This window comes from Nicotiana tabacum, chromosome 23, assembly GCF_000715075.1.
Source record: "Nicotiana tabacum cultivar K326 chromosome 23, ASM71507v2, whole genome shotgun sequence".
In the NCBI taxonomy this organism is placed as follows: domain Eukaryota; kingdom Viridiplantae; phylum Streptophyta; class Magnoliopsida; order Solanales; family Solanaceae; genus Nicotiana; species Nicotiana tabacum.
In genome coordinates, this window is record NC_134102.1 from 3,967,992 (window position 1) to 3,981,426 (window position 13,435).

Below are 13,435 nucleotides of genomic sequence, written 5' to 3' on the forward strand. Positions count from 1 at the left end.
TCAAGAACGAAGAACAAGTCAAGATTCAAGGAGTACGAGTTCAAATCAAAGTCCGTGCTAGTTGAATTCAAGATCATCGTTCGTGGAAATAAATATAGATTCAAGATCAAGCTCAAAGGCCCTTGAATTTATTTACTATTGAAAAGAAGAATCAGGGAATTCATAGAGATTGTACAGTCAAATATTTGAAATCAAATACTACGATTGTTTGCAATATTTTTCAGTCTCGATTATTTTCTTGACGCAAATTTATTGTCTATAAATATATTAAAATATCTTCTTTATTTCTACCTCTAATTAGAAATTATATACCCACAAATTCATAAAATATTTAAATATCTTCTTTAATCTATGATTATTGTCCATTTTGAATCATTTTTCATACTTTAAATTATGTTATAAAATATCGAGTTACCTTTGTCCCTTTGATATCTGCTTATTCCTTAGCACACTTGCTTTCTTGTAAATATCTCTTTTAATAAATTATCTAATGATATGATCAGAAAACATAAATAAAGAATAATAAATGGTTAAGAAGAGATGATCTTTAAAAAGTTGTGGTTAAAAACATAACATAAATTATTATTATTATAGACTTAATTTATTGCCTTGATCTTGGGCCCGGGCTTAGCACGTGCTTTGGAAGACTATATATTACTAAATGGCGTGGTAAAGCTACTTATTAACATGGTATTTAGTTTTTATTCAATATTTTTAATATTGAGCAAAAATAACCAATACTCTATTAAATTAATATAAAAAAATATTTTTACCCTTTATCGGTGAGTGGTATATATGTATGCAGGGATGCTCCAACTGATCTTATCTTCCCTTGAATATATATCAAAAATTGCATACTCCATTTTCTTTCGAAAATGGAAATTCTGCGAGCTGACACCATCAGAGGTAGTAGAGCAGACGAAATGGCTGAATGGTTACATTCTGTCATTGATATAGATGACCCTCCTCCTAGTACAACATCAGTTAATTCAGAGAATGACAAAATAAGATCAATTCCCTCTACGATTTTATTGTTCGAAAATCAATTACCTTTCCAGGTTCTAGCTGTGTTAGCAAACGCATTTGGATTTGACGAGGATTTTTTGCTACAGTTAATGATCCAGCGGTTCCTCGTTAAGCAATTGTTAACAATATGAGTGTAATTCAGACCGTCCTCACAGGAAGTCAGACTTATAAATAGACTGATTGTGCATGCGCATGTTGCCCCCTATCAACATTTTATTCTTGTTTTTGCTTGTATCTTCATTAGTTGTGTATTATGATTGTGGTCGAATATGGAAACCCGTTGGATGAGTTTAACTCGTCCAATGGATTTGTTAGGAGGCACTAATTAGGCCTTTTGTTTCGCATCATGTTTCCAGTTGTATTTTCCATATATTCATCATATCTTGATTGTGTTCTTAGTACAATAGTAGAATATGGTACAATATCTATTTGATGTCTGATTTTGCTATTTAAAATTCACCAAGAAGCAGATGACGAGCATTTGCCAACACTGACTAAATTTTTAAACAGTGCCATCACAAATCCCTACCTGTTGCCATTCCTAATTTCCTATGCTTAAGTATAACACAATTTAACCTTCAATTGGTCAATAGTAAGTTAACCCTGATGAGGAAAAATGTCCATTACAACCATTTACAAATACAGACAAGATATTAGAATTTAGAAGAAATGGAAACATCTCAAGTGTTTCTCCCCAACTGTTAACAAAGAGCATATAAACTATCCTAAGTTTTATTTTTCAAGTTTCCTTCCTCAGAAATATTCACGTTTTTTCATATTTTATCAGATCATTTTGCTCTTAATCTGTGCATTAGAGGGACTCTGCAAATTGAGGAGCTCCTAAGTCAAGCTCTTGTTTCATTATGCAGTTCATAAACCAGTCACTGCTGAAAGTCCATATTCCCTTCTTAACTGCTGACAGTGCTTCATCCATGTCTTCTTCACATGCAACGAATATCGTTTTAGAATCGTCTTTCACTTGATCTAGTCCATGTATAACCTACGAATTTAGTAAGAAATGACATCAAATAATGCAGGGAAAAAATGACATGCTCCATCTCCTTATTTTCAATTATTTCCATCTTGGTCCTTTTTTCTCAAGCGGAGAAAGTACAAGTTTACTCCCCTTAGTTGGCCTACCAAGTGCAAATCCAGATTAGTCGAGCCAGTAGATTTAGTAGATTTTAGATAACAGATGGTGGAAGAGAAGGAGAGAGTGCAAGTTCGACATGATTTTGGAAAAATATAAACGGCATTATGGATATTCTGAAGATTGCTTGCTCATTAAGCAAATATTAACTCACATTTCCTCCTGCAGAATTTACAATGTCTGATAAGGTACCAACTGGAGGATGAACATGAGCTGCAAGACATATGTCATACCCCTTGAGCAGAGATTGGGGGTATGTTTTTGCTCTAAGAACTACCCCTTTAAGCTCAGTTCTGTACTGCAGTTCGTAGTCTTCATCTCTCAAAATAAATGGCATTTCATCTGGAAAAATCAACAGGGAATGATCAACAAGTGTCAATAGTCCAATTAAGGTCAAACTTAACAGTTTTTACCCACCTATAAATTGGCCATTCCGGAAGCTTTCTTTCAACCAACTTGGTGACAGTATCCAAGCTCTGATCGCATTTCCACAAGACCAAAAACAAGAACACATGCAATCAAATTCTGGAGTCTAGCTACTTTCAAGAATTTAGGTTACAAATACTGGAAACCAAAAAGTAAGGCTGGGAAAAAATAACAAGAGATAGAAGTGAATGACGTAGTATTGTCTATATGTTTAGAAAAATAAGACAGTACATATGACATTAAAAAAAAAATCAAACGGACATTTGGATAGTATCTTAACTTTGTGGCACTATGATGCATTATTTCTAGCCATGACAATCCTACATATTTTTCTAAAAGCACAACAACCAAAATCATCCTATCAAAAATTTATCCTATGGATGCAGACCTAGATTTTCACATAGGTTTGGAACATTTTATGTACAGTTTGCATAAAATGATCCCTGATCTCTTATTTGCACGTGCTGTGACAATTTTGCACTCTTAAGATGTCCATCTTGTAGAAACTGTCCTTTTCAGAAAGGAAAGCTTAAAGCAGCCTCAAGAAAGAAAATGCTCATCTCTTAACCTGAAATAAATATCAGATGTAAACTCTAGTAATTGTATTCAGGAAATAAGCAGAGAAAACAAAGGGATGGACAATAGTCAGTCCATCTTGTAATTTTAGACTTAGGGCAGTTCACCTCCGCCTGAAACGCCTAGGCTAGCAAACCAAGTAGCTATTTGATCTTGTGTTATGCTGTGTTAGAATGACAAGACTCACTCAAAATTCAAAAATGTAAGTTGCATATCCATCTCATCTTCTATACTTCTGAACTGGGTAACTATGGTGCATAATATACTTTTGGTATAACTATGGTGCATAAAGTACAATATTGGTCTTTGATTTGATCGTTCCTCGTCGACTGTAGTTCACATCCCCATGGCCAGTATTGAGAGGCTTAAAACCTGGACTTACTTCTGACTACTTTGAACTAGTAGTCTAGTACCATAGCCGAATTAACACAACTCTATGCTTTTACCTTTCCTGGTTTAATTTCCCTTGATCAGTTTTGGGTTTTTCCCTCAATATTACTACCGATAAAGGACTACAGGAGAACTAGCAGAAACAGTGGACAAAAAAATAGGAAAATAACAACTCCAAATTTATGGAATAGTCAAGATAGATTAAAATGCCATCAGGGCTGCAGCAAGCAGCACGCGTTGAGAAACTCACCCTGAGCATAGAGCAGAGCAAAAATTCAAGGTTTTCCTCACTTTGCCTGTGACTACGTGTGTGCTTACACTTCCATCAGAAGTAACATCTCCACCAAGGTCTCCGATTATCTGCATAAGCAGCATAAATGTGCATTTAAAAGGAATAATAAATGAGAAGAATCCTCAAATAGGTGTCAAAATAGTCTACAAATTCATATTATGAAAGGGGATAAGCATCAAACAATTATTAAAGAAGTGTCTGGGAAAAAAGTAGGCAACTAGAGTATACCTTGGTCAAATTTGCTTTTTTATTATCATCAGCAATATTCATCAGCATAATTCTGTAGTTTGTCCCTCTTGAAGAAATGCTTGGGCTACTGTGACCTTTGTATGTCAAATTAACTGTTATAGCTTCTTCAGCATTCTTTTCCAGAGAGCGGCTTGTTAATCGGTCACTAGGATTAATATCTGTCTTACATTTTCTCTTTGAAACTGCAGAGAAATTAATCCCCACATCACTTTCTAAACTATTGTCCTTAGCATGCAAGTCACAGTCAGTTTGATGTCCTCCCTTTATTTTTTTGGATTTAACAGAAGTGTATGAGGTTTCCCAAGTCCTCTTCTTTGATCCTGATGCTGAACAAGAACATTGCTTCAGTAAAGCTTGGCGTTCGCTTTCATTGAATCCCATAGGTCCATGCTTGCTGCTCCCAACAGCACCATCTCCAGGTTGAAAGTCTTGACAATCTTGAAAGAAATACAGAAATGAGAATAGTGATACACATTGAAAGATCTGTAGAAGTCGCAATATGCTCTAAACTTATTTTTTGTTTCTTACTTTCTTTTGAATTCAAAGTAACTAAAAATAACGTTGATGCAGCCAGACATTTAAGGGTCATAAGATTACAAAGTTACCTTGGAGCTAGTAATTATTTTGATGTGTGCAGGAAAGTAATTGTTGCAAGGATAAATAACTTAGCATGGAGTTAATACAAGAGGAAAATAATGCGGTTCTGTGAATTAGCAGAAGTGGTAGTAGCTTCACTTACCATAGTAGTTAGAGCCGATGCTTTTAATTGCCTCATTTCTGTCCTGGGAATGGTCATTTCCCTCAGACACAGTTTCTCTTTGTTCTTGAAGAACTGGAGATTGGCAATCCTCTCCTGAAGGCTTTAAGGGGAATTTCAAATTTAGATACACTGCAGAATCGTGTAAGCTGTCCTTGTTGAAATGAGAAATCATGAGATTTGAACCGCCAGGAAAACACAATGCTTTTCGAATATCAGCCTTAACGGGGAGCCTGCGAGCTCTGCCTTTCGTGTCAACTTGACCAATAACTGAAAACCCCTACACACATTGCTTATTATCATAAAGTGTAGGAGCAACAGAGAAAGCATACGCATAGCCAGTATCTATGCACCTATTTGATGCAGAGGGATTATCAGAAGGTAAATACCGTAATGCATTTTGATATATTTTGTTTTCGACTTGATAAAGTTCATCAAAAATATGGAACTTACCTTAAATAGCATGCTTTGGGAATCTTTTATACATATTTAGTAATGTATTATATTCTAAAACCAGCCATGATTGGTTATAGTTCAACCACATACAAGCATTATTGAAGGTTTACCTGCTTAAGCCAAAATCCTTCAGACTCCTTATCTCCCCAGCAAAGTACGGTTCGAACGCCCACACCTTGCAATCTTTTCCTCAGCTCCAAATAGATTAAGCGACCAATCCCCTGTAAGTCAAGCTGTTAATATTGTCCCAAGTTCCTATACCATTGAACATTATCTATTAGGAAATTTGTCAAAATTAATGCATGCAGATGTTTAAAAGCAGCGAAATGTTGGGATTTTTCAAACTTTAAAAAACTTTTTGAATAGTTATGAAGGAATTATTGAATGAATGATGTATACCATATTATTTAAAAGCATAAACCATTAAAGAAAGGATACACTTATTTGGTTAATTTGGGTCTGTAATAAGCATCTCTCTTATAAAGAGCAGAGAAGAGTACATAAAGAATAAAGAAGATGAAAAAATTTAACAAGTTTAACAGAACACTACATCTATGTTTCTCACAGAGTTCATAGTTCTGACAGCATTAAAATTTGCAATTTTGCACTCATATCTCTTGAAGCACGAGAGAAATGACTCCAGTCTTAATCCAGTATGTGAATCAAAGAGGCAATCAGAAATCAACATAAAAATCAAATTAAAGCTAGGGAACAACTAGTGAACCTTGAGTTGGTACACCGATTTAACAGCCGCAAGAGGAACCTCAGCAAATTGCATATCAGCTGGAACTATTTGATAAGTGATTGCAGCAATGACCTTGACAATATAAAGATAAAAAAGGATTAGATGCAGAATTTCAGTTAAAGCAAAGTGCAGTAGACCTTCACGAGCACACTGACTTGTACATTTAAGTAGTAATGTTAATACATAGAAATCATCTATACACATGCCACCAAGCTCAATGACCTATAGGATGGAATTTGTTATTCCATTTATACCAAGAAGCACATAACAAGTACTAGTACAGCAATCATCGGAGCATACTTCCCCAGGTTCTATGTCCTCCTTGGTTTTCAGAACTAGCGTGCAGTACTTCCTGCCAAAGCAATCAGCATTCAAAATGCAGATTTTTCCCATCCATTCACAAAATATTGAAATACATCAGAAGCAGGGTTATGCTAAAAGACCATGAGAAAAAAACATCAGCACAGAGAGAAGAATTAACTGCTACATATTTATACCCATTTGATACACATCTTTCAAGGAATTGTGATTCTTTTCCTGTGTTTGCAGCATAGTTCATTGCTGGTAGCTCATTTGAATAAATGCTCAATACTTCCTGCCACAACATAGACAGTAAACAAGTGAGGATGGAAAACAACTCAGTCTAAGCAGCAATTATCAAGCAGGGTAAAATAAAAGATAAGCACAGACAACAGAGAAAGAAAACACCACCTTCATTTGTTACACAACACGAATAATTTGTCAGTGTGTTCTGATTTTGTCAACCAACAGACATAGAAAGGGCTAAGTAATCACAACTGCACAGCCTTTACAGATTTCCCTATCACCCTATGTTCATGTTTTCCCCTAGTTACTAATTCATCTATTGGTAGATGCTCTGCACACAGAATATTGAATCATAATCCAATCCAAACATAGAATGCCCACCACCATTTTCTGGCAGAACTTTGTCGAGTATAGATAGAAACAAGTAGGAAGGTGTCTCCCAAAATACTTGAGCTAATATTAACCAAAAGATCATTTACTTCGGAAATGTTAACCACCAAATTTGCATGATGTTATAGACGAAACACCAACCAAATTCTTTTTACATCTTCTTATCAAAATACTATTTTCATTTTCTCCATTTGCGCAACAAGTTCCAAGTACAGTAGCCAAACTCATGAGAAAACTTGTGTCCAAGAGCTAAGCTAAAGCAGCTGCAATATAAAAAACTATATGCAAACAAATAGTATAATTATGACGAATGAACCGAGCAAAATGAATATAAGGAATTCAAATAACTGACACGGACTAGTTTGGCACTAAGGCGCATTTTATTCAATCAATTACATACAAAATACACTACACTCAAATATACCTAGAAACAAACTTGGTATACACAAAAAAAGGATATACCTGAAGTAAAGACTTGGTTTTTCCGTCAACATCTTTGGGATTAATGAGCATGAAGCAGTAATTACCTAATCAACACAGGCCCACAACCAAATCAATCATTTCACAAATCAAGAAAAATCATACATACAACAAACTCAATAAAATGAAACAAAAAAGAGAAATTTATCCCAAAAAACTCCATACCATTTTCCTCATACCCACTATTCATAGGGATTTCGCCTTCCTTTGAACAATTCCCATCATCCACCACTGCAAAACACATTAACATTAGCAAACCACTCACTTCAAAATATTATAAGCATTAATTAATATCTCGATAAAGATGGTAACTAATCTTCTATCACATATTACAATTCACTTACACTATCAGTGTACATAACTTAAATCCTAAAGAAAAACCTGAATGACCATCCAAGAAGTATAGTAAACAAATAAATAATAAAAATGTTAAACTAAGTAAGATTATTACCAGAGATTTTGACTTTGGCGTTCTTTGCCAAAGATATTTCGAGATTATTTCCGTTTAATTCTGAGGAGAATTTCCCAGCTTCCACAACAACCTTACAATTTCCTAAAACTGACAAAAACAGAAAAATAATGAAAATTAGGGATTTTATGAGAAAAATTATTGAACTGTTAATTGGAGCAATCTAGGTTTTTTTCCCTTACCGATGGGAATAGGTGTAGTATAAGAGAAGAGAGAAGAACGCTTTTTCGGTGCCATTGTAATGTACGTCGTAAGCTACTTTGCCTTTGTTTTTTGTTTTGAGAAATGAAGAAAGAAAATAGTGGGAGACACAGAGCGATTATTTATAAAGGATGATTTAAGCGGGAAAAAGAAGTGGTTTTGAATTTCGTTTTACGTTTTCTCTTTTTCTTTTTTAATTTTTTTAACAGTACCTCGTGTTAAAAAGATGCGACGTGCTTTTTATGTTTTTTTTTGGTTTCTTTAAATTGGTTTAAGCCACGACCTGATCGTAATGATATTCCGTCTCAAATAGTTCTTACAACAACAATAAACCCAGTATATTGCCAACAGGTGGGGTCTGGAGAGAGTAGTCTGTACGTAGACCTTACCCTACCTAATGCAGGTAGAGAGGCTGTTTTCAATAGACCCTCGGTTCAGAAAGGGTAAGAAGAAGAAGAGGAAAGCAAGGAAGGAAGAGAAAAGAAAAAGGAAAAGATAAAGGATAAGTAGTACCAAATAATAGCAACAGGGAATACAATACCTGAGGCGAACAAAACCACATAACGTAATAAAAATCTAAGAATATGAAGGGACATGCATGCTACTAAGACTATCGGTGAACAACTAAAAACTATCAACTAACTTTCTACCTTAATCCTCGACCTTCACACCCTCCTATCAAGGGTCATGTCCTGAGTGAGCTGAAGCAGCGCCATGTCCTGTCTAATTACCTCTCCCCGGTACTTCTTAGGCCTACCTTGACCTCTTCTCAAATTCTCCATGGCCAACCTCTCACACCTCCTAACAGGAGCATCAATGCTTCTTCTCTTAACATGTCTGAACCATCTCAGCCTCGACTCCCGCATCTTGTCCTCCACGGAGGCTACTCCCACTCTGTGCCGGATAGCTTCATTCTTAATCTTATCTCTCCTGGTACACCCACACATCCATCTCAACATACTTATCCCTGCTACTTTCATCTTCTGCACGTGGGAGTTCTTGACTGGCCAACACTCAGCCCCATACAATATAGTCGATCGAACCCCCACTCTATAAAACTTACCCTTAAGTCTTGGCGGCACATTTTTATCACATAAAACACCGGAAGAGAGTCTCCATTTCATCCATCGCTCTCTGATGCGATGTGCGACATCTTCGTCAATCTCCCTGTTACCTTGGATAATAGACCTGAGATACTTAAAACTCGCTCTCTTGGGGATAACTTGAGCATCAAGCTTTACCTCTACGTCTGCTTTATGGGTCTCGTCACTAAATTTGCACTCCAAGTATTATGTCTTGGTTCTACTCAGTTTGAAACCTTTAGGATCCAAGGTCTGTCTCCAAACCTCCAACCTCGCATTAACTCCGCTTCGCGTCTGGTCAATCAACACTATATCATCGGCAAATAGCATGTACCAAGGCACCTCCCCTTGGATGTGTCGCGACAGTACATCCATCGCCAAGGCAAATAAAAACGGGCTAAGAGTCGATCCCTGGTGCAACCCCATCACCACAGGAAAATGCTCCTAGTCACCACCCACAGTCCTCACCCGAGTCTTAGCATCATCATACATATCCTTAATCACCCTGATGTACGCTACCGGAACGTCGCTAACCTCCAAACACCTCCACAGGACCTCCCTCGGGACTTTATCGTATGCTTTCTCAAGGTCAATAAATAACATATGTAAGTCCTTATTCCTCTTCCTGTACTGCTCCACTAATCTCCTTACTAGATGAATCGCTTTTGTAGTCGAACGCCCCGGCATGAATCCAAACTAATTCTCGGAAATAGACACGCACCTCCTCACCTTGGCCTCCACCACCCTCTCCCAAACCTTCATAGTGTGACTCAATAACTTGATACCCCTATAATTGTTGCAATTTTGGATATCACCCTTGTTGTTGTAAAGTGGAACCATCGTACTCCACCTCTATTCTTCGGGCATCTTCTTCGTCTTAAAAATAACATTAAATAACCCAGTGAGCCACTCCAAACCTGCTCGCCTCGCCCTCTTTCAGAATTCCATCGGAATTTCGTCTGGCCCTGTCGCTCTGCCCCTGCACATCTTACGCATCGCCCCTTCCACCTCCTCTACCGTAATCCACATATAGTACCCAAAATCCCACCAACTCTCGGAGTGCTCCAACTCACCCAGCACAACGCGTCTATCCCCCTCCTCGTTCAACAGTTTATGGAAGTATATCTGCCATCTTCTCCTAATAAGTGTCTCGTCCATCAATACTTTGCCATCCTCGTCCTTGATGCACTTGACTTGGTCTATGTCGCGGGCTTTCCTCTCCCTCACCTTGGCCAACCAGTACAACTTCTTGTCCCCGCCTTTTCCCCCGAGCTCCTCGTACAAACTAGCAAATGCCGCGTTCTTAGCCATCGTAACTGCTAACTTTGCCTCTTTCTTTGCCTTTCTGTAACACTCCCGATAAGTCATTTTTTTCTCCTCGTTTGTACTCTTCACTAGCTTCAAATAAGCAGCTTTCTTAGTTTTCACTTTACCTTGGACCTCTCCATTCTACCACCAGTCCCCTTTATAACCCCCAAGAGAGCCCTTCGTGCCCCCTAAGACCTCTCTAGCAATCCACTTTACCCAAATAGTTCTTACCCAAAGTTAAAATTAAAATCGATTAAATAAATCATTTGTTAAGGTGAAAAATAACTTAAAACTCTAATACGATAGAATATGCAAATTAAGTGCGAGAAATCAGTTAAGGTTGCTTTTATGTTTTTTTAGGTTAATTACACTAAATATTCTTGTAATATAACTCAATTTTGGACATACCCCTATATTTTAAAATCAAACACTTACATTCTTTATACTATGAAAATTCTATACTTACAACTTTTATAATGTATAACCATAAATAAGTATATTAAAATATAAATTAAAATTATGTAATTTTTTTTACGTAAACAGACTTCTTGATTATACTAGCTTTTTTGAGAATTTTTCAGATGCCACTATTGTTTAGTGTTAATTAACTTCCTATAACTATCATATACTTAATTACTTCTTATAGCTACCTTTTCAATTGTTATGGTAATATATTCAATGTATTCAAGCTCTTGTATTGATGAATATAGTAGCAAAACTTGACGAAAAATAGGGCAATCCAATTATACGACGTTGTATTCATATGTATTCGTGCACTGTATTTATGAATACAGTAACGGCAATCTGCGTAAAAATAGATCTCTCAAACTGTTTAAAAATGAAAAGTGGATCAATTAACGTGATACACTCCTAATATAACTTAACAAACACAATTATAACGCGCAACATTAACAATTAAATTAATGAGAAGATTTATCAGACGACAAACACCAAAAAACATAGCCATCTTCAGAGTTTCAGTCCCTCGTTTTTTTTCTGGTATCGTTCGAGGTTTTTTTTTCACTGATATTGTTCGAGGTTCTGATAGGAAGTGATACAAATATCTACATAAATAGTTTGAAATTCGATTTTCTAGATGGCAAATTTAACTGTGCTACTTCGTCATTCTGGCAAGTGAAATATTGAGAATAGTTATGTCGATTATTCGATTGATGGGATACTGATAAAGGTGTATGCGTCGTACAATGATTTGGTTGCTTCAATTTCGAAGCAACTTGCCATATATTTGAGCTCAAAGTCAATTAAAATTGAATACAAAGTGGAAAAAAATTGCACGCCTATGAAAATACACAACAACATGGGTTACAAGTGTATGTATAGTTAAAAAAGGAGAATAGAGAATTGGGGATGTATCCATTGTGTATAACTACAATGGATAAAGAAATTGTAGTTGGGGGAAGTTTAATTTAAAGTGACCTAATGCAACTAGACGAAACAGATGGGGTGAGTAAATTTGATACAGTTGATACACTTGCACTTGAGTATTTAAACTCGGGTGAACCAATTGATGTTTTCAAACCGGAAAGGAATTTGATTATTTCAAAAACGAATCAAAGAGAGGTCATGGCTGAACAAGTATATAAGGATAAGGCAACATTGAAGGCGGTGATGGAGCAATATGCAATTGCTGAAAGATTTTAATTTCGGGTTGATAGGTCTAATGCTATCATGTTTGAATGTTATTACTTATAACCTCTTCACCAATATGGTATTTTCAACTATATGGATATGTATCCGTAATAGTTTTATAAAATATTCATGGTAGAATTTTATAAATACAGTAAATATAATATTGTATTCATAATATATGCTTTCCTTCATACTATGTTTATGTATGAGTGTTCTTGTAATTGAATGTTGTGAAACAGTATATTAATGTATGTTTAAAGAGTGCATTTTATAAATAGGAGAATTGAACTATTTATTTTAATGTATGTTTATACATTATTTTATGCAATGTATTCAAAAAAGGTATATAGTATATTCATGTAACATACATTGTATTCCGTTGTATGTTTATATATTCAAAACTTTTGTTGGCAAATTAAAATGTTGTGTGTCTGTAGCCGAACCAACTGTAGGATCTATATATGTTTTATCCATACATAACCAATTGTATTTATAACACAAATATATTTGCAACTATACATTGTTATGTATTTTTGAGGATTGTGAATGGAGATTTAAGGCTTCTAGTATTAACAAATCATAAATGTACAAAGTGAGGGAGTTTAATGATAAGCATACATGTTCGTTGAAGGATAAGGTACATGAGCAACGTCAAGCAACCAGTAGGTTGATTGGGGGAATGATTAGGTCCAAATTTACTAATCATAAGAGGAAATACACGCCAAAGGATATAATTGATGATGTGAAATCGGACTTTGGTGTAGATGTTAGTTACATGTTAGCGTGACGCGCTAAAGAAAAGGCATTAAATTTTTTGAGAGGTGAACCAGCTAATTCATACAATAAATTATCAGGGTACTTATATACACTGGATATGGCATATCCTGGTTCACATATTAGAATGGAAAAATTACCCAAAAATGAGTTCATGTATTTATATATATCGTTGCATGCTTTTTTAAAGGGGTTCGATTACTGTAGACCCATCGTGATTGTGGATGGCAGCTACCTAAAATCGGCATACACGGGGACATTCATCTCGGCTATCATGTTGGATGGTTGTGGATGGTGCAAGTTAGACAGTTAAAAAAAATACATACAAGTTGGATTAACCTAAAAATATGGTGTTTTGACTTTTTAATACACCTTGAATGATAATTTTTGTATATGTATGCAATTGTATTTACAGGACATATATTGCCACTAGCATATGGTGTTTTTCATTCAGAGAATAATGTTTCT

General features: G+C 35.8%; 2 protein-coding genes across 2 annotated transcripts; both read right to left on the reverse strand.

Annotated features, from left to right (window-relative positions):
• Positions 1-1,605: 1,605 nt before the first annotated feature.
• Positions 1,606-8,239, reverse strand: LOC107778673 (uncharacterized). Its single transcript, XM_016598961.2, has 14 exons — positions 8,135-8,239; positions 7,935-8,042; positions 7,649-7,714; positions 7,466-7,530; positions 6,565-6,662; positions 6,368-6,419; positions 6,047-6,139; positions 5,433-5,543; positions 4,849-5,146; positions 4,089-4,546; positions 3,819-3,928; positions 2,594-2,652; positions 2,331-2,518; positions 1,606-2,026 (listed from the first exon to the last, which is right to left on the reverse strand). The coding sequence occupies exons 1-14, from the start codon at positions 8,187-8,189 to the stop codon at positions 1,838-1,840; spliced, it is 1,950 nt and encodes a 649-aa protein (XP_016454447.2). The 5' UTR covers positions 8,190-8,239; the 3' UTR covers positions 1,606-1,837.
• A 1,932-nt stretch (positions 8,240-10,171) lies between these two features.
• On the reverse strand, positions 10,172-10,603 carry LOC142177598 (uncharacterized). Its single transcript, XM_075246802.1, has one exon. It carries the CDS (start codon positions 10,601-10,603, stop codon positions 10,172-10,174), a length of 432 nt encoding a protein of 143 aa, XP_075102903.1.
• Between the last annotated feature and the right edge of the window lie 2,832 nt (positions 10,604-13,435).

Coding starts and splice junctions, on each gene's coding strand:
- LOC107778673 (XM_016598961.2), bottom strand. CDS start 8,189: ATGGCACCGAAAAAGCGTTCTTCTCTCTTCTCTTATACTACACCTATT. Junction 7,531..7,648: donor TAGTGGGTATGAGGAAAATG/GTATGGAGTTTT, acceptor TGTGTTGATTAG/GTAATTACTGCTTCATGCTC. Junction 2,519..2,593: donor CCGGAATGGCCAATTTATAG/GTGGGTAAAAAC, acceptor TGATTTTTCCAG/ATGAAATGCCATTTATTTTG.
- LOC142177598 (XM_075246802.1), bottom strand. CDS start 10,603: ATGACTTATCGGGAGTGTTACAGAAAGGCAAAGAAAGAGGCAAAGTTA.